Source organism: Hylobates moloch, unplaced genomic scaffold (assembly GCF_009828535.3).
Source record: "Hylobates moloch isolate HMO894 unplaced genomic scaffold, HMol_V3 SCAFFOLD_1, whole genome shotgun sequence".
In the NCBI taxonomy this organism is placed as follows: domain Eukaryota; kingdom Metazoa; phylum Chordata; class Mammalia; order Primates; family Hylobatidae; genus Hylobates; species Hylobates moloch.
In genome coordinates, this window is record NW_026652276.1 from 179,708,828 (window position 1) to 179,729,167 (window position 20,340).

The 20,340-nt window shown below is 37.4% G+C and overlaps 1 protein-coding gene across 1 annotated transcript in view; it reads left to right on the top strand.

Moving 5' to 3' along the window:
- The first annotated feature begins 800 nt into the window (after window positions 1–800).
- The window catches only part of SEMA3C (semaphorin 3C), a 183,023-nt gene continuing 163,483 nt past the window's right edge, over window positions 801–20,340 (top strand). Inside the window, exons 1-2 of the mRNA XM_058425291.1 lie at window positions 801–819; window positions 2,291–2,431. Of these exons, the coding sequence (XP_058281274.1) occupies window positions 2,305–2,431 (127 nt within the window). The 5' untranslated portion in view covers window positions 801–819; window positions 2,291–2,304. The remainder of the gene's footprint in view (window positions 820–2,290; window positions 2,432–20,340) is intronic.

The window sequence follows — 20,340 nt, forward strand, 5'->3', positions numbered from 1 at the left end:
GGAGCCGCGCGCCGCGGCGCTGTAATCGGACACCAAGAGCGCTCGCCCCCGGCGTCCGGCCACTTTCCATTCACTCCGAGGTGCTTGATTGAGCGACGCGGAGAAGAGCTCCGGGTGCCGCGGCATTGCAGCGCTGAGATTCCTTTACAAAGAAACTCAGAGGACCTGGAAGAAAGAATTTCACCTTTGCGACGTGCTAGAAAATAAGGTCGTCTGGGAAAAGGACTGGAGACACAAGCGGATCCAACCCCGGTGGCAAACTGATGACTTTTCCGTGATTTCTTCCAACCTCGGTAAGCTAAATTGGTCATTTTCCGCATTACAGATTTAGCAAAGTATAACTTTTTTGGCCTGTATATTGATTTTTCATACATTGGTATGCTCAAGCCTGGACATTTTCTTAAGAGCACACGCGGTTTGTCAGGGAAGCTTTCCCCTTGCTGAGAGCCCTGCTCGAGTTGTTTCTTTAGGCGGTGACACCTGCGGAGAGTTTCGAGTTGAGTATTACAGTGCCTTCAAAGGCAAAATTGCTCCAGAGGAGATAAGATAATTCTTTTCTTGTGTGTTATTAGTTTGCGATCAGCAGAAGTGAAAACACCAAGAGGAACGTCTGTGTCTGAGTTAAAGGGAAGAAGTTGTAAGATACTGTTGGGGAGGCGGGGGCGTATTTAAGACACTTGGCTTTCAGTCTCTCACTCCTCATCACTAGGTAGGATGTAAATCAAACTGCCCTGTGGACTATCTTCGTTTCACCTGCCATTGTATCCCCAGTGTTCTTCGCAATTGGTTGTATATGTACCTTTGAGAGAAACATATAAGGTTCTTACCTTATCTTACCAATATGCAAAAAAAAAGTGCAAATAATATCAACTTGCTCAGTAAACATAACAAAGGTTAGGCATATTAATAGTTTTTTTCTTTTGGCTTTAACTATGAAGTCAACAGAACCAAGGGGCAAATTACTAAAGGAAAGTCACCCATAAAATCAGTTTCCTTCTAAGTTAATTTAGGGATGACAGGGTGAAGAGGTTGTGGAAGCAGGAAGAAACTGTTTCTTTTGAAAATTACCAACACAAACATCTCTAGAGTTTCCTCCATCTGTGTGGTAAAAGAATTTCATTTCTAACTCTCATAACATGCACCACCTAGGAAATCTACTTACAATTTTTCTTTAAAATTGCATGTTCCATTTCTTTTTATTCTGTATTAATGAAGCTGTCTTTCTCAGTTGTTAGTGGTTCCTACAAAGAAATTAATAATTTTGACTGAAATTTCAATTTGAAAAGCCAAATAATGAAGATCAGCATTGTAACCTGTAAAAATAAATTTCTTTATTGGACTCTTGGGTCATTTTATTGTATAATTATGGTAGAAGCAAAATGATTGTGTTTCTTTAATGGTCCTGAGTTTATTTTACATGATGTAGCCACTAGAGCTCCTGTAGGTTTATGGTAACACAGTATCTCGTCTTTCTTGGGATTCAGATATTAGTTAATAGCATGTACTAATTTTATATCTATAGTTTCAAGCAGTGACACCTGTCTCTTTGATTTATCTTTGGGAATTTTGACAGCCCACATTCTGGTTGATTTATTTAAAATATGCATTGGTGGATACATGGCTCACTGGATTGCTCACCACTAGGTCACTGGTTTGAATTTGGCACTAGTCCGTGGTTACCTCATCTGCATCATTTAACAAATGCCTGTTGGTCATCTGGATAAAATGGCAGATAACTGATTCCACTGCCTTTAGTGATCCAGGATTGAGCACACATAGATTTATGTAAGGAAACACCATTTCCAGAGACAATTACTCCAAAAGAGCTAATGACTGTAGAAGTGAGTAGGTACACATGAATGCTCATGTGAGATTTTGCTACTGCTGTTACGTTAGTGGGGGGGAAAGAGTTCTCATCCAGTAATAGTCTTTTAGCACAGTGCTATTCAAGACTTTTTAACGTAATTGATTTCTAGAAAGAAGATCCGTTAAAATATTGGGCTTTCCTTTGGGTATCAGTGTTTTTCCTCACTGCTTTATTCTGTTTTGATGGTAGCATCAATTTGCTGGAAGATGAAAGTTTCTCTTGTTGCAAAGGCTTCCAGACACAGATGAATCAAATCCACATTTTCACGTCTGAGAAGCAAAGACACAGCACCTCCTACTGTTTGCATTACTGTAAAAGTTCAGATGGTTCTTTTGTGAATAGGGTGTTTTGTCTAGATTGCTGTTTTTCCTACTCCTAAAATGTGAAATGAGATATAACAAACTTGTTATCTCTCTCTTAAAGGTATTTTCCCTTGGATGTTAACTTGCATATCTGAAGAAATGGCATTCCGGACAATTTGCGTGTTGGTTGGAGTATTTATTTGTTCTATCTGTGTAAAAGGATCTTCCCAGCCCCAAGCAAGAGTTTATTTGACATTTGATGGTAAGAGAGTTGATAAACACTCTGGGAAAAATGTTATTTTAAGTTTTGTTTTCTTCCTTATCCAGATTCAAAAATTAAGAGTATAAAATATTACCGGATATTAATTTTAAAAATATTTACTGGGCTGCTTTGTGGAGGACAATAGCTATTTTAAATGATTGGTTAATAGACAAAGACCCTCTGTTGGATTTGAGGCAATATTTATGAAAATGCTTATAGTATATGCTGCTTTTTGTAAAATAATTCTTCTGCGCTTGCCTGTGTACTCATAGGGGAGATGGGCATGAGCTCAAAGCCTAGCATCTTTGATCTTACTATTCACCTGGTAATGTGAAGAAATTGCTCCTTTGTGCTAATCCTCAGCAGCAGAAAGAGCTATGCAGGTTCAATTACTAAAAAATTCTCCCAATTAATTTTTTGGGCATTAGTCTCAAAACTGGTTACTCCGTGTGTTGTTCTAATGGTGTTTCTTCTTTTTCCACAAGGATTTCCTGAGATTGGCATAGTCCCCTAATTAATTGAAAAGGACCTAAAAGAATAATTGGAAATATGCTTTTGATTGTTGTTGTATACAAATGTCCTCAGAAGCTTAGGGAAATGGGTGTGATTTCAGATTTTCACATACATAAAAGGTTCAAGGTCTTCTGAGGGAATGGTTTGCATGAGCTTTAATGTATGTAGTTCAAAGGACTTACAGATGAATGAATTTGGTTAGTCAAGTAACCCATACTAATTGGACAGATGGAGCAAGACATGGATGAGGAACACCAGCCTGCCAATCAAGGTCATTTATAATTTTATTACTTCTTTCAACTCTGTCTGCATAAACTTTAGTGTCATTGCAAATACTTTTTCTTTCATTTGATAAACAATATGTTCTCAGACCTTCCTATAGCAGAGTGTCTCTGAAACTGTCTCAAATTCCTTTTTTTGAGACAGAGTCTTACTCTGTCACCAGGTTGGAGTGCAGTGACACGATCTTGGCTCACTGCAATCTCCACCTCCCAGGTTCAAGCCATTCTCCTTCCTCAGCCTATCCAGTAGCTGGGATTATGGGCGCGTGCCACCACACTGAGCCAATTTTTGTATTTTTAGTAGAGACGGGGTTTCACCATGTTGGCCAGGATGGTCTCGATCTCCTGACCTTGTCATCTGCCCGCCTCGGCCTCCCGAGGTGAGCCACCATGCCCGGCCTCAAATTTCAAATAGCAGAATGACTGACACTTGCCAGTCAAATGGCTGTCTTTTTTTTCTTTTTAAGTCACCAGTGCTTTCCCCAAGGTTGTCATAAGCACCGAAGGAGCCATATTTGGAACTTAGAATGTGTGAGCATCTAGTTGCTTCCTTAGCCTACATGCAAGGCATTTCCCCTTAAAACCCATAGCTATGCAGTTAAGTTGTGAAAAATGGAAAAACAGACCCTTTGAAGTATCCTTTTTAGCCCCTTAATTACTAAAGCATCTTATAGACTACCCACACTTTTCCTCCCAAGTTAGAACTATGAAATACCTTTTCAAATAAAAGAGAAAGGGCATTAAGAAGTAGTGCCATTTCCCGTCTATTTTCTATATTTTTCCTAGTATATATAGAGATGGAGTGATCTAATAGATTAGATGTCTCTACCTGCTTTCTTTTCCATTACATGAAAATTAATCCAAACTAACGTAAATATTAACAAAAAGTATGTCACTAGAGATAATGAACCAATTCTGTATTTGAAAAGGCAATTGCAATTCATATTTTACAGAAGGAAATTACATAGTATAATCTTTTAGAACCAAACTTCAGAACTATGTAAGGCAGTGACAGCTCTGCTATACAGTGACTAGAAGTGATGATGGGATTTAAAATAATATATGCCTAATATTTTAAATGCTCTCAAACTCAAAAAAGATTCTTGCAGAATAAGACTTGCCTTCATTTGTAACTTATGTAGAATATGACATGAGTTGTTGATCTCAAAGTTATATAATTCCTGATATTTTGTTCTTCTCAAGTGTATTACTGGTACTCTTAGGAAGTGAGAGAAAAACAGAGCAAATACTCAGAGAGATAGAAAATCACTTGCTTTGAATACTGTTTAAAAGAGATGTATCAACAGTGAGAATACATCTAATAAAATTCCACAATTTGTAACTCAATAATTTTAAACATTCCTACAATGAACTATATAGGCAAGTTATAGGGAAAGTATCAGGTGAAAACAGTTGTCAAAATGTACAAATTTTAAACCTTGGTTCAATACGGTTTTCTTAGGAGATTTCACAGTGTACCTGCTTGAAATGCCTGTTCCAAATTTATTATTATTTAAAGTTTCTCATTAGTCAAGTGATGACTCGTCTGACTATTGTACCAAGTAGGTTTTTAAGTTTCCTCCAAAGTAGTTTATTCTCAACATCAAAATACAGAGCTTTGTATGGGGTTAATGTATTTAAGAGTATCTATCTATCTATCTATCTATCTATTTATTTATTTATTTTTGAGACGGAGTCTTGCTCTGTCGCCCAGGCTGGAGTGCAGTGGCGCAATCTCGGCTCACTGCAAGCTCCGCCTCCCGGGTTCACGCCATTCTCCTGACTCAGCCTCTCCCAGTAGCTGGGACTACAGGCGCCCGCCACCACGCCCGGCTAATTTTTTGTATTTTTTAGTAGAGACGGGGTTTCACCATGGTCTCGATCTCCTGACCTCGTGATCTGCCCGCCTCGGCCTCCCAAAGTGCTGGGATTACAAGCGTGAGCCACCACGCCCGGCCAAGAGTATATATTTAAATACATATGACATATACTTTTACTTCATATTTTTAAAGTTATATTACTGTTTTCTAATAAAAAATCAGCAGCTGAAAGGTGTTTTGCAGAAGTTCAGATAGTTTCAAGTTGTATCAGACAGAGGTCATTTGCATTACTTGTTTTATATCTCTAAGTACCTTTAGATTCTCTCGTAATTACTTTACCTACTGGCTCTTTTGTCTTGAATTCTTCTCCATCACTGTAACTTGGTCCTCTGCCTGTCTCTCTCTGGGTGGAACTTGAGAAGAAACCACTCAGTCTTGTGTTACTTCAGGTGCAATAAGCATCATAGGCAACTTCAAGGTGTATAGAACAATGAGTCTCTTCTCCCATTCATGTTCCATCCCTTTTTCTTGTGGTGAAATAATGGAGTGATAACATTTGTAAAACAGTGATTTACAGATTTGCCTTCCCTGTTGATCTAGGGCAAGGTCAACCAGATGGTCATCAGTCCTGTGGGAGAATGTACTTCAGATGTTATTAATTAGTTACATTTGTGCTACCTAAATCTTCTATGTTGAGACCTGTGACTTCCAATATTTTCTTTTGTAATTTGTCAAACTCTTATTTTACACCAAATAGCTTTGCAGGTGAATATAAGGTTCACACAAATGCCTTTAGTGTAAGTTTTTCCTTAGTTAATATTGGCCAATCTTCCAGCCCATGGCTGAATTTACATTTGCATATGCATGATAGTAGTTTAAAAACAGAAAACTGAGTGTGAGTTTTGAACTGGAAATAGGTATTTTGTGACTAAGCACTAGACTTGCATAGCATTACCTGTTTTTTCTTTTCGAGATGGAGTCTTGCTCTGTCTCCTAGGCTGGAGTGCAATGGTGAGATCTTGGCTCACTGCAACCTCCACCTCCTGGGTTTGAGCAATTCTCCTGCCTCAGCCTCCCGAGTAGCTGGGATTACAGGTGTGCGACACCATGCCCAGCTAATTTTTGTACTTTTAGTAGAGACAGGGTTTCACCACGTTGGCCCGGCTGGTCTCGAACTCCCGACCTCAGGTGATCTGCCTGTCTCAGCCTCCCAAAGTGTTGGGATTACAGGCATGAGCCACTGCGCCTGGCCCTGTTTTTTTTTTATTTATTTATTTATTTATTTATTTATTTACTTTGTGATTCATTTCCCCTTTTGTCTGTACTGAATTTTTAATAATAAAGCTGCCAAAGTCTCCAGGTCTTTGATAGTATATAGATGAAAGACTATGGAATTTTATAAAACATCTTTTAAAATCACCCTCAACAAATAAAAGAACCCCCGTGAACTAATGAAGTAAGCCCCAAAGCTGATGAATTGTTACTGGACAATAAACTCAGAATAATATATTGCCTCTTTATGAGCTCTGGTAGCATTAGCATTACAAGGCATATTTGTTGAAATAGTTTGTGTTGTGGTTGCCCAAGAAATGAAAATAAAAGCGATTGTTCTTGATTTCTCCGTTAATCTTGAAAGATGCTTACCCTGGCTGTATTGAATCTTCTCAGGTTTGTGTTACTGAGAAGTATTTAGTTGTCAGGTGTGTGTTATGGCATTTTCTTTTAAGTCTCCTTGTGATGGTTTTTATTAAATGTCACTGAAATATCTTGAAGCACGCATAAGTGTTTTAGTAAACCCAAACTCAAGGGGTGCTCTGTGAATAAAAAGTTCCCTCTACTCTCCCCCCTTGTGAGAGTTTAATTGAACTCAGCAAAGGATTGATGAATTCATGTGTGAGTTGGACATTACCTGAAACATAAGAGTCTAGAATAGAGTAACACTAAATTTGTAAAGCAGCAAGGTAAAAACTCTTATAAAATACAATTGCAATGGAAGATGAGAAGAATTGCTAAGAAATGTAGCCTCATATGTCTATTTTCCCCTGTAATATGTATTGATACAGGGCTCTGGTAATCAAAATAAAACAAAATTTCTAGTAGACTTGAATTGGAGGGAGGAAATTTTATTTCAGGTATTGCAAAGAATATCTCTTGAAAATTTTAGGATAAAATGTGTTACATTGATACGCTGTGAATTTCTCCTAGAAAAAATTTAGAAAAATGTGTAAGCCTATATTTTCCTGTTTTTAAAAAAGTAATTACTGTTCCAGGTGAGTTTCATCAGATTATAATAAGCTTGATTCTGTTGCCAATAAATGATATTCTGTGTTAAGCCATTCAGAGGTACAAGGTTCCTACAACTGGGAGCAAAGAAGGAATGCTTTAGTATTCTGAAATTAGAAGAGTGAGCTTGAGTGTTACCTTAATCAGTCATACGAACAAAGTGGTTCCATTAAAAAAAAATGTGGTCGAGCGCGGTGGCTCACGCCTGTAATCCCAGCACTTTGGGAGGCCGAGTCGGGTGGATCACGAGGTCAGGAGATCAAGACCATGCTGGCTAATGCGGTGATACCCCATCTCTACTAAAAATACAAAAAATTAGCCAGGCCTGGTGGTGGGCACCTGTAGTCCCAGCTACTCGGGAGGCTGAGGCAGGAGAATGGCGTGAACCCAGGAGGCGGAGCTTGCAGTGAGTCGAGATTGTGCCATTGTACTCCAGCCTGAGCAAGAGAGCGAGACTCCATTTCAAAAAAAAAAAAAAGTCCTATTCTATGGATTAACCATAGACATGCCTAAACATGTTTACTAAATTGAACTCTTTATCAAATGAAGATGGTGCAAGTGATCCTAGATAGCTTATTTTAAATTTGTTCACATTTTGATCATATATGTTGATATGTTGTTCACATATATTGATAAAACTATGTTACATAGCCTTTATTTGCAATTTTGATTCAGAAAATATATCTAGAACCGAAGTTATACATTTTCGCATTCTTCCTAGGTGTATACTATACCTTTTGTCTTCTTTGTTTCTAAAATAGTTTTGGTAATTAAACACTAACATTAATACTGACTTTGTGGCAGCCATTTCTCTAGCTGCCATGAGAATTAGTTTTAAGATCCACAAAGATCACAATGAAAGGAAAAAGGAAAATAATTTTTCTCAGTAAGGTATTCTATAAACATATCATGTTAACTATATCATGCTAGAATTTTACATTGCTCTTAGAACATCAGAACTGCCTGAAAATGAAATAAAATTCATTCCCTATATCATCCCAAATTCCCCCTTTAATTTATGATTCATCAAGGTGAAGATGAGGGGAATTACCTCTCTGGAACATGTTTATTTCATTGCTGTAACTGAGATCTCCCTTTGTGCCTATGCGAGCAAGTCAATGCTTAGATGGATAACTGTAGAAAAAAATTATTATACACTCTCCTGATTTCATTATGCAAGTTTATCAGGATGTATCTCCATAAATTCACTATACCTTGCACTGTCTTTCAAAACAAAAGATTCAGGTGTTCTTTTTCATGGATATCATTCATTGCATTAAAAAAATAGCACTGAGACACACTCAATTTTTTCATTTTATAAACATCTTTTATATAACAAAGTTGTAAAAAAACTTTATTTTAAATAAAAAAACTATCACTTTGCTATAATAAAAAACTATCATTTTGGTTTTAGTTCCATTACTGTTAAAAAAAAAAAATTGGGAAATAGAGCTGTGAGCTTTGGGCAAATTCCAGCACTTTTTTGCCTTCTCCATTTTCATTTATATATTACTGAAGACCTCTGTTGTTAAGGAAAACACATTTAAAAGCAAGGAACAGAAAGGTAAGATGTTCTCTAGCTCAGAGTATGAGTTGGCAAGAAGGGCACGTGGAAGGCAGAACTAAGTGCTGAGCCATGTGCTATTTTAGGGTAGCACTAGCCATGAAACAATTTGCTGAGCTGTAAAAGATGGCAAGTATGTTCCACATTTTAAATTGCAGGCTTTTCAGAAACAATCATTTCAACCCATCCTCCTTATCCAGTGAGAATGAGCTGTCTTTAAGCTCTCAATAGGGATATGTTACTTCTGCAAAGTCCTTTTTACTTTTCAAATAATTACCTTATTATTTAATTTATTATAGAATGCCTATGAAGTAGATTGGCATGGAGGCTAATGCTCTTGGTTAAGGTTCTACAGCTTGATGGTGGCATTGGCAAGACTAGAAGACAAAATGGTATAAGAAGAGAAAAATTAATTATGAGCAGTGCTTGTATAGAATCAGAGACACCCTGCAAATGTATATTACAAAATCTGCAGAAATGCAAGGCTATTAACATGAGTATTAACAAACTTGCTTCATGATATTTCATCTCCAAGTATGTACAACACTGTAGCTTTAACATACCTTACATTTTTAATTAACTGCTGATTTTCAGCAATAATTTGAGGATCATTATATATCAGACTTTAAATCTGTTCAACACCGTATTTTAAGTGCCTCTCAATTCTCTTTGCAAAGATTGATGCAATACATAAATAAGAATAATTTATATTTTCATTTATCTCTAATTCATGCAAATTAATGAACATACTAGTCTTGTCTTTTCTTCCCCCAGTTACTGCTCTTGTAATCAAGAGCTCGTTTGATGTGCTATGTACATCAGGATTCCATATTCCCCTTAGTCAATCCCTAGAATATTCCACTCTGCTCATTTATGTATTGCCTTAGAGTGAAAAACCCGTTAAAATAATCTTATGTTCTGGTTTGAACTGATGCCACTGAAAATGCTAAATATTTTTGCCTTACTCAACTTTAACGCTTGCTAGCATTTAAGATTCTTGATAATAAAAGTATAAAATATTCTACCTAATTAATTTCTAAATTACTTCCTTAGTAAAACTGTTTTCTGATAAAAATGATCAGGTACCAGACTTTGAATTTTGAATACAAGATTACTCTTATATTCAATCTTATTTGTAATATAATGGCTAATGTAAAGTCTCTAGTCTATATGGAATAGATAAACTCCGGGAGTTACAGCAATGTAATTTTACAGAAGATTTCTGTTCCTCAGAGAAGGGAGACAGACTGTTGATCCAGCAAAAAGAAAACCTTAACGCTATGTAGAATTAATAGCTCTAAAGAAGCAACTTCTAAATTATTTTAGGAAAAACTTATTTCCTTATAGATTTTGACTTTCTACAGATAGAATTAATTATGGAGAGAGGATATATATCTGAGTAAAAATAAATGCAGAACTCCCTCTCACAGACACATACACACATTCACATCGTCTATGAGTAAAATTACATTATATTTGAATACCGTTTTAGTCTTTCCTAAGTGTATATTCTCTTGTATATTCATATAACAAAAACTGTTAAGTCAGAAAAAAGCTGTTGTATTCCTGGTATCATTTTAAATGCATTATTTATATGTTTTCTTATTTTACATTTATGAATAACCACAGATTTATAATTATATAATTGGATCATTAGTTCGGTGAACACTTTATTACTTAAAACATTATTGTAACAGTTATATAGTGACAGCTTTTAGTGCAAGCAAGCTGAGGACCAGGACAAGAAACTCTGGTGACTTATGAATTTGAGCCCTGTCTCCCTCCCAGTTTTCTGACAGCTGGTGATAGTGAGAACAAAATGAGTTGTTGAATAGCAACCCGCAAAAAGGAAGTAATCCATCCCTAGCACAGATAACAGGGATGTAAAGGGAGTGAATGGGGCACATAATATGTAAAGCATCAGTAAGATAAATACCTAAATTTGCTCTCTACGCCTGCTTTTCTTTTTTCCAGCCAGCGAAGTCTTGCAACCCAAGTTGCTAGTGTTACTATAGTTAGCATCAGTTGCCAAAGAGCGAGCAGAATCTCAATTATAGCATATGAAATGTAGTCTTTAATTATGTGCTTCAGTTTTCCAAAATCCTCATTTCACAAGAGTTAAATTAGAAAAGACCTTTTGTCTTTTGTAAATAGACATAACTTTGTACAAACTGTGTGAAGTACACGAAGCTGGCACTTCATTCATCACTGAAATTTGATAATGAACACAACGGGTCTGAAGATTTTAAGACAGCAGTAACAAAATTAGAAACTGAGAGTAAGGGAAGTTGAACACCCTAGTATTCTTGCTTGGCCTTCCTTGTAATTGAGTCAAGTAGAAGTAATATATGTGATCACAGTTTATTTTAAATGATAGAGACTATTACATGTGAAAAGACAATTCCAATGCAACTATAATTCTTAACACAGGGATCTCTTGTTTAATGGAATTAGTGAGTAGTAGCAAAGTGGTTATAAAATTGGCTTGTATAAATATACAAATGATATTTTTCTATTGAATTTTGTTACATAATTAGAGTCCATGTGTATACAAACTATTCAATAGCCTGAATTGAACAAATTTTAATAAAGAAACTTAACAGGATGATAAGGCATGCAGAAGTTTAGATATGGTATGGTGGGCACGTTGGAGCCTTTTAAATAACATGTCTGCCCTTGTAAGATAGATGTACACTAGTTATCATAACTCAAGCAAAAGAAAAACCTTATGACTTAAATTACCCCTTGATTTGAAAAGAATTATCGGATAATTTAATTTGTGTCAGTTGCCAGTCAGAGCCCTAAGTATTCTCTAAACAATCTAGTTCTGTATTCACAACTAAACATTATTACATACTAATGATGCAGTTAATAGGAAGATATTGGAGTCTCATTGCCATTATATAGGAATCTGACATTAAATAGAACCGCCTTTTATAGAAACAATCTTTCTGGCATCAAAAGCCTCCAACTTTGTTGGTCCATCCAGCCAGATTGTTGCTCCATAAATTCAGGCTCAAGGGCTTTTTCCTTTCTCCTGAACAGTAATGCTCGAAACATTCCAAGAGACCAGAACATTAAGCAGGAATAAAACAATGAGTGTATTATCATCACCAAAAGAGCATTTTGAATTTTATTAGAAGAAACCAATTAAGATGTTATTTTCAAGCAAAGGGCTTGGCATGGCTTCAGAAAGTTACTTTCCGGAGTCGGGCAGGGGTTTAGCTGGCACAGAGAGCGGATCTTTAGCTTAGAGTTTTGACAGCTTTAATGCACATGCAACTGGAATTTTTTTTCTTTAAGCTGATTCTTTTAAAAGCCATGCTTCCTGCCACTGTTTAACATAATTGCATCAATTCCATTTTCCATTAGTAGTCAACACCTGCTGATGTGACTGGAGTTTTAAAACTTCTGTGTAAAAATCTAATTATGTAACTTTTTTTCAGAGGAAACTGATAATGAATATGATCTATGCAGCTGTATTTTCTATTTTGATATCTAAAGTACAGTAAGCAAAGGGTTCTATATGCTAGTATTATATTGACAACAGTGGTGTAATCAATTTTCTATTATAGAAGAAAAAACATTCAGTAAGCTTTACTTTGTGGAAGAAAAAGCAGCCTGTATTGCTTGGCTACAGAATAATGAAATATTCTGGTTTTAGGTGAAAGGAAATGCTTGCCTCTCCCCTTAATATCTATAGTATTCCTGTCTCTTCTATAATGTTTTTATTTATTTATTTATTTTGAGATGGAGTCTCGCTCTGTCGCCCAGGCTGGAGTGCAGTGGCGCAATCTCGGCTCACTGAAAGCTCCGCCTCCCAGGTTCACGCCATTCTCCTGCCTCAGCCTCTCCGAGTAGCTGGGATTACAGGCACCCGCCACCACACCCGGCTAATTTTTTGTATTTTTAGTAGAGACGGGGTTTCACCGTGGTCTCGATCTCCTGACCTCGTGATCTACCCGCCTCGGCCTCCCAAAGTGCTGGGATTACAAGCGTGAGCCATCGCGCCCAGCCAATGTTTTTATTTTCAACAGCTTGTCTGCATAGAATATTTTATAATGATCTACACTGGTATATTTCTTCTTACATCTATCTTCTACTCTTCTGATAATGTATTCAACACTTTTAATATGCATAATTATATGTAGACATTTCAGATACTACACTAGAGACTTATAAAATATACTATCTAGCAATTGATCTCTTGCATTTGTTTTCCTTTCTTCCCTCTCTTTTTTCTCTTGTTTTTTACTGACATGAGAAAAAGATGATCAAGCTTAGCCTGGAATTATTCATGAAATGGTAAAAGCTTCAGAGCCCAGGTGCTGATGGAATGTGTAGCAGGATTGTAAAGGTGGCCAAGAGTTAAGATGTGTCATTTATTTGTGCTATGGAGATGAAATTCAGTGCCATGAGCACTTAGATGAAATTACCTCTGCAATAACCATCTTCAGTTTCCAAAGTTTACAATATTTGATAGTAAGGCATAGTTGCAACCTTTTCTAATATTGCTTCTGGGTAAAAAGAATATTAGATTTTTAATAACTAAAGATAAATTTGCTGAGGTCCATTAATAGCATAGACGTTTTTCAAGATATATACGTATCTGTATGAAGTTCCAACAGTAGAAATTTTGTTCATCTTCCAGTGGAGGAAGGAAAATCTAGTTAGAATTGATTGTTGGTGAATTATGGATCGATAAGAGAAAAAAAGCTTTTAGGCCCTTTTATAAAGATTGTTATGTCCATCTATCTCCTTCTTTTGCTCTCTACTCACTCAGCTTCGTTACAAAGAGGTTTTATTATTCAATTTAAAAAAACCCCAAAATTACATTCAATTCCATGACTCTTTTCCAGAGCCTACCTTGTACAATGCTGTGTGCTACATCTGTGGGTACAAAAAGAAGTGTGGCATGAATTTGGTCCTCAGCAGCCACCTACTTTAGTAAGCGGTATAAGCCAACGATGTAAATATTACATCAGGCAAACCCTGCTGCATACCATAAAAGAAGCATAGACACCTCACAGAAGGTGACATTTTAAAAACAAAAATTATCTTAATCTAGTTTAGAACATCGGCTTTAAACCCATTGTAGGCATTAATCATTTTGCTAGCAGGGATTAGCTTTATCATAGTTACAAATTGGATGGAGATGGGAATTAAGTTGGAATGCCCGGGATGAGCTTATTGCACTTACACTTATTGCAGGAGTCTCCCAGCCTTTGGGGCAAAATGATTTTGCTGATTTTGTTTTCTTTACCTCCAAATTCCCAACAGTGCCTGTAGCTGTGCAGAGTCATTATGACTGCCTGACTGATAACTGACAAACAGGCTGACTTCTAATTGTCAAATTAAATCCAACCTCCTAGAGCATTTAAAATCCTAAACTGTCTGTGGTGGTGATAGGGGTCTTGGTCGGTCTCTCTCTCTCTCTCTCTCTCTCTCTCTCTCTCTCTCTCTCTCTCCCCCCTCCCCCTGTCTCCCCCTCTCTCCCCATCTCTCTGCCTGTCTCCCTTTCTCTCCCCCTCTCTCCCCCTCTCTCTCCCTTCCTCCCTCCTCCCACCTCCTCAAAAAAAATTAGCCATAATTGAGGGTTGCAGCAAAGGCATGAAGGAGGCTATTTTAAATATCAGGAGTTCAAAACAACATTACCTCAAGAAATGTCCTTCTTGACAGATTTCATACACAGAGTTCAAAAGTTTTTTTTTCTCTGTGCTTTCATTTTCATCAGCAGTTTGCCACCCTATTACAGGGCCACAAGGCTTGAAGTTAGAAAATTAGCACTAAGATTCAGAAAATTCAGGAAAAAGAAACTGTAATTCTGAATTTTTGGAATGACTGGTAAGGTTAAACCTGAGACCCTAGAGCAGTGATTCTCAACTTTGGCTGTACGTTACCTAGAAGCTTTAAAAAATGCTGATGCCAAGGCCACACGCCAGACCAATTCAGTCAGTATCTCTAGGGATGACACTAGTGTTGTAAAACTGTCCAGGTGACTCTAACCTACTGCCATATTTAGAAACCACTTCCCCCAATCCCTACAATGCAGTTTCTGTTACACAACATGAAAGTGTCAGGGAACTCCTTTTAACAAGAAAAGAGAACACTATTCAATCTAGTGTCCTAGCAGTTTTCAGGCCGCAGTCATTACTAAAAATTAAAGTTTAGCCCCTTTACTCAACAGTTGAGATTCTCAAAGCCAGATAAATCATCATCAGTGTAGTGGTAACGCAGTTTGAGTGTCTACAACCCATTAAGAGTGAACAAATACCCTTCACTTACTCTGTGTGGAATGTGAAGATCCATTTCAAAGCCATGATTTAGAAAATTATGTTCTATTTTCTATATCCTTTATATTTTGAAATATAATGACATATCAGTAAGAATCTCAACAACCTGAAAAGGTATTTAGGCCAGGTGTGATGGCTCATGCCTGTAATCCCAGCACTTTGGAGAGCTGAGGTGGGTGGATCACTTGAGGCCAGGAGTTCGAGACCAGCCTGGCCAACATGGTGAAACCTAGTCTCTACTAAAATTACAAAAATTAGCCAGGCATGGTGGTGCACGGCTGTAGTCCCAGCTACTGGAGAGGCTGAGGCACAAGAATTACTTGAACCTAGGAGGTGGAGGTTGCAGTGAGCCGAGATCTTGCCACTGCACTCTAGCCTGGGCAACAGAGCACGACTGTCTCAAATAAAATAAAATTAAATAGGCCTTTAGGTTACATCATCAGGCCTAACATATAGGGGATTAAATACAGGTTTGTGCAATAGATGCCTTCTGTGTCTAATGGGGGGGATAGCAGACTTTCTAAAAGATGAAGAAGCTATAGTGGTGGTAGGGATGGGGGAGTGGAAGTAGCAGATAGGGAAGACTTCCTGTCACTCACAAAAATATGTCACTTGTGGAAACGGGAACAGGTTCTGGCTCTTTACATTTGTTTCCTTGGATATCATTTGTTTTAGCCTTTTAAATGATGTGTGATACGTAGTAGATACTTAACACACTAATGTACTGCATAATGATGTTTCCATTGAGAAGGACCACATGTATTATGGTAGTCCCATAAGATTTATTTTTAATTTTTTTGAGACAGAGTCTTGCTCTGTCGCCCAGGCTGGAGTACGGTGGCAAGATCGCAGCTCACTGCAACCTCTGCCTCCTGGATTCAAGTGATTCTCCTGTCTCAGCCTCCTGAGTAGCTGGAAATATAGGCATGTGCCACCACGCCTGGCTAGTGTTTGTATTTTTAGTAGAGACAGGGGTTTCACTGTGTTGGCCAGGCTGGTCTTGAACTCCTGACCTCAGGTGATCTGCCTGCCTCAGCCTCCCAAAGTGCTGGGATTACAGGCATGAGCCACTGTGCCTGGCCCCATAAGATTATTATACTGTATTTTTACTCTACCTTTTGTATGTTTAGATATGTTTGGATGCCATTGTGTTCCAGTTACCTACAGTATTTTATACAGTAACGTGCTGTACAGGTTTGTAGCGAGGAGCAGTAGGCTATAGCATATAGCCTAGGTGTGTAGTAAGAGATACCACCTAGGTTGGTGTAAGTTCAATACATGGTATTTGCACACTGACGAAATTGCCTAATGAGGCACTGCTCAGAACATACCTTCATTGTTAAGGGATGCGTGACTGCAAATACTTGAAAGTGAAAGAATGAATGAATTTTATCTGCATTAGGAGGGATGGGCAGAGGTAGAGCAGAAAGAACCAAAATAGTGGATCAAACCCTGTCAGGGCTCTCAGTTCCAGGATCATAAGGTGCCAGTAATTCAGAGGGCTTATGCTCTTACCATTCTTCTTAGCACATAATCTTGGCTTAGGTCTCTGCCCTTTGTACTATAATCCTGCTGTTTTCACGTAGGCAGAAAAGCCATGGGCTAATGGCTGACAGCTCTGTTTTGGTATACTCAACATTACACAAGGAAAAGTGTAAATACCCGTGGGCCTCTAGAAATAAACCTGGGATTTCATTGAGGAATACTGGAGACTTCACTGGAGCCTGGAAATGGGAACAAGACTGCCCCTGCTGTTACGAGTTACAAAGCATGTATTATTTTAGTGTGATGTGGTGATATCATGATTACATGTGTTTTGGTTTTAAATGAATCAGTGATGTTAGTCTTGAATACATGGAGAGTTGAAAAATTGGACCATGGAAATTTATAGTTGTTTATGTGATCAATTTAATATTTGTGCTTTTTCAGGAACATAATTTTTCTTTGGTTATATGAGAGATTAACTTTGTTTTAATATGCACAGTTAGATACTTTCATTTGCTTATAAACATAGCTACATATTTACAATTGAAAAAATTTGTAGGAAAAAACTGTAACTGATATGAGGTAGAAATAAGTCTTATGGACAGGTCAGTAATAAACAGAACACAAATTGAGTACTCAGGTCCTATGAAAATTGTCAGTGTTGGCTAGAAAGGATATGTCATCTTTACTTGTTCTTATTAAAACAACATGAAGGCCGGGTGCAGTGACTCACACCTGTAATCTCAACCTTTTGAGAGGCCAAGGTGGGCAGATAGCTTGAGCCCAGGAGTCCAAGACCAGCCTAGGTAACATGGTAAAACCCTTTCTCTACAAAACATACAGAAACTAGTTGAGTGCGGTGGTGCACGCCTGTAGTCCCAACTACTCAGGAAGCTGAGGTAGGATCACTTGAGCCTGTGAGGCCAAGAGTGCAGTGAGCTGTGATAGCGCCACTGCACTCCAGCCTGGGTGACAGCGAGACAGTCTGAAAAACAACAAAAAAACCCAAACAACATGAATTGAAAAACTTTACATGGCCTTTATTAACAGCTTATAACATTCTTTGTTTTAGTGCATCAATATAATGTCTTTCATTATAGAAAAAAGGAAAAATGACTTTTTTTGTGGGAGGCATAAATTTAATACCTTGTAATGTACAATATACCTAATATGGGCAAAGTCAGAGACACACATGTTGCTCATTGGATGCACTTTAGGCAAGATAAGAAAATTAGACAACTATTTTATGGAATGAAACAGCAGATGATATTCTAGGACATTGTGTATTTTTAAAATTGTAGTCACAGAGAACAAAGATACTGATTCCAAGCTTCTACCTATAACTTTACTGATTGATTTTTAATGGAAAGAGATATATTTTTCCTTCGAAAGAAGTGATTAAACGTAGTGTGCTTCTATTACTTAGCACTTGGTGATAAGTTTTGCAAAGTATATAGACACAGTGAAGTAACTGACAATTAAGAAATGCTTAGGATATAGTTCCAGGTATAAAATATCAGTATCTGATTTAGGAAACTGTAAGACTACAACTCTCTGTGTGTCAAAATGGGAATTTCACAGCTGTGGTGCTTCCCTGGATGGAACAAAGAAAAATTGTTTTGCCTAATGGAAATTACTTCTGGACAACACTAAAATAGCCACATCAGTAAATCGTTGAATCACGTTGTCAAGGATAGTTTTTATTTTTCACAGGATATTTACTTAATTTTTTGTTTTAGAATATTGTTGATAAAACCAAAATTATTAATTCTAACTAATTTGACAACTGGAAAAATTGTTCGACTTTGTTGTAATCTTTACATTCCCAATTCATTTCTGGAGTTCATCCACCAAAATTAGATGCAGTAATTCGTTGTACCACCCGGTACAACAGGCAAAACTGTGACTCATTTCCTCCATCCAGTTATGCCAGAACTGTTTAGTGCAATGTACAAAATGAGGTGTTACGGCACAATATTTCCCAATTTATTTTTAAGCCATTCAGGCAATATATCCAACATCTTCTATTCCAGGGAGCACACGTTAAAACACAAATTACGTATTTTCCATACTTCATTCTTTTCTCTTTGTTATCTCAGCAGTACACAGGAAGAAAAGGTGATGGGGTATTTATAGTGTTGTACAATAAACTAGTCACGAAAGTGATTCATTTGTTATATAGAGTTACTTTTTAGTCTGTGCACGATTTATAGGCCAGTAGTGAATGGGCCCTCCCAACCTTTATCTTTGCCTTGTTCAAACCAAAATGGAAACAATCGATTCTGTTCTGCACACCCTCTGCTAGCTGAGGCAAATGTACAAAGCCTAGGTCAGGCTCAGGAGCTGACTGCATGAGTGTGAAATCTTGCTTTACCACTTACTAGCCATGTAACTCATGGCAGTTGCCTCAACTTCCTCAACTGTTTACTAGGCTATACAATTAGGATAATATTAGTTGCTACCTGATAATATCATTGTGAATATTAAATTAGGTAATATGTGTAAAACACTTATCAAGATGTGACACACAGTAAAAACATGCTAAATGTAGCTGGGCGTGGTGGCTCACGCCTGTAATCCCAGCACTTTGGGAGACCAAGGCGGGTGGATCACGAGGTCAGGAGATCGAGACCATTCTGGCTAACATGTTGAAACCCCGTCTCTACTAAAAACACAAAAAATTAGCTGGGCAGGCTGAGGCGGGAGAATGGCATGAAACCGGGAGGCGGAGTTTGCAGTGAGCCGAGATGGTGCCACTGCACTCCAGCCTGGGCAACAGAGCGAGACTCTGTCTCAAAGAAAAAATAAAACATACTAAATGTAAGATTATATAAAGTGAGGAAATTAAAAGATGACTAGGGATTAATGGGTATAATGTACACCATATGAGTGATAGTTACGTGAAAATCCAGACTTCATCACTGTGCAGTCTGTCCAGGTAACAAAACTGCACCTGTATCCATTAAATTTACACAGATTTTAAAAGATAACTAGAATAAACTCCCTGCCCTGAAGAAATGTATTGTCTAGATATATTATGAAATATTAATATAGAAGTAGAAAACTTGTCACTGGCCTAGAAAAGGATGGTCTTGGTTCATATAATATTTAAAAATGAATCAGCTGCTAACATTTAAGAATTAGACTTCAGTTGACAGTCTTTATTTCTCATTTTTTCTTGAAATGTCAGAGGATCTGGCAAGGACTGATGGGGGCTGAGAAGAGCTCTTCTTCTAGCCTGGTTTCTTTTACTAATTTATGTTACTTACCTGATGTCAACAACATGGAGTTTTCTACTCCTGGTCTAGAGTAGAGCACAGTGACAGATAAAAAATTAATTTCTATGTAAAGCAAAAGTTCTTGTAAGAATGCTATCTCCAGGGTGGTATTGATCAAGGCAGAGAAGAAAAAAAGTAGAACTGTTTATTTCAATGAAAATACAGTTAGAAAAAAGTTAAAGTCATAAAACAAGGTATATATCATATCTTTCTAAAAATCATTTATCATTTTACAATTGAATAAAATAATGCATTTACTTTTGTCTTCGTCTATGAACATATTTGTTACGAAAAAATAAGTTGAGGCTGAGCACGGTGGCTCACAACTGTAATCCCAGCACTTTCGGAGGCCAAGATGGGCGGATTACCTGAGGTCAGGAGTTGGAGACCAT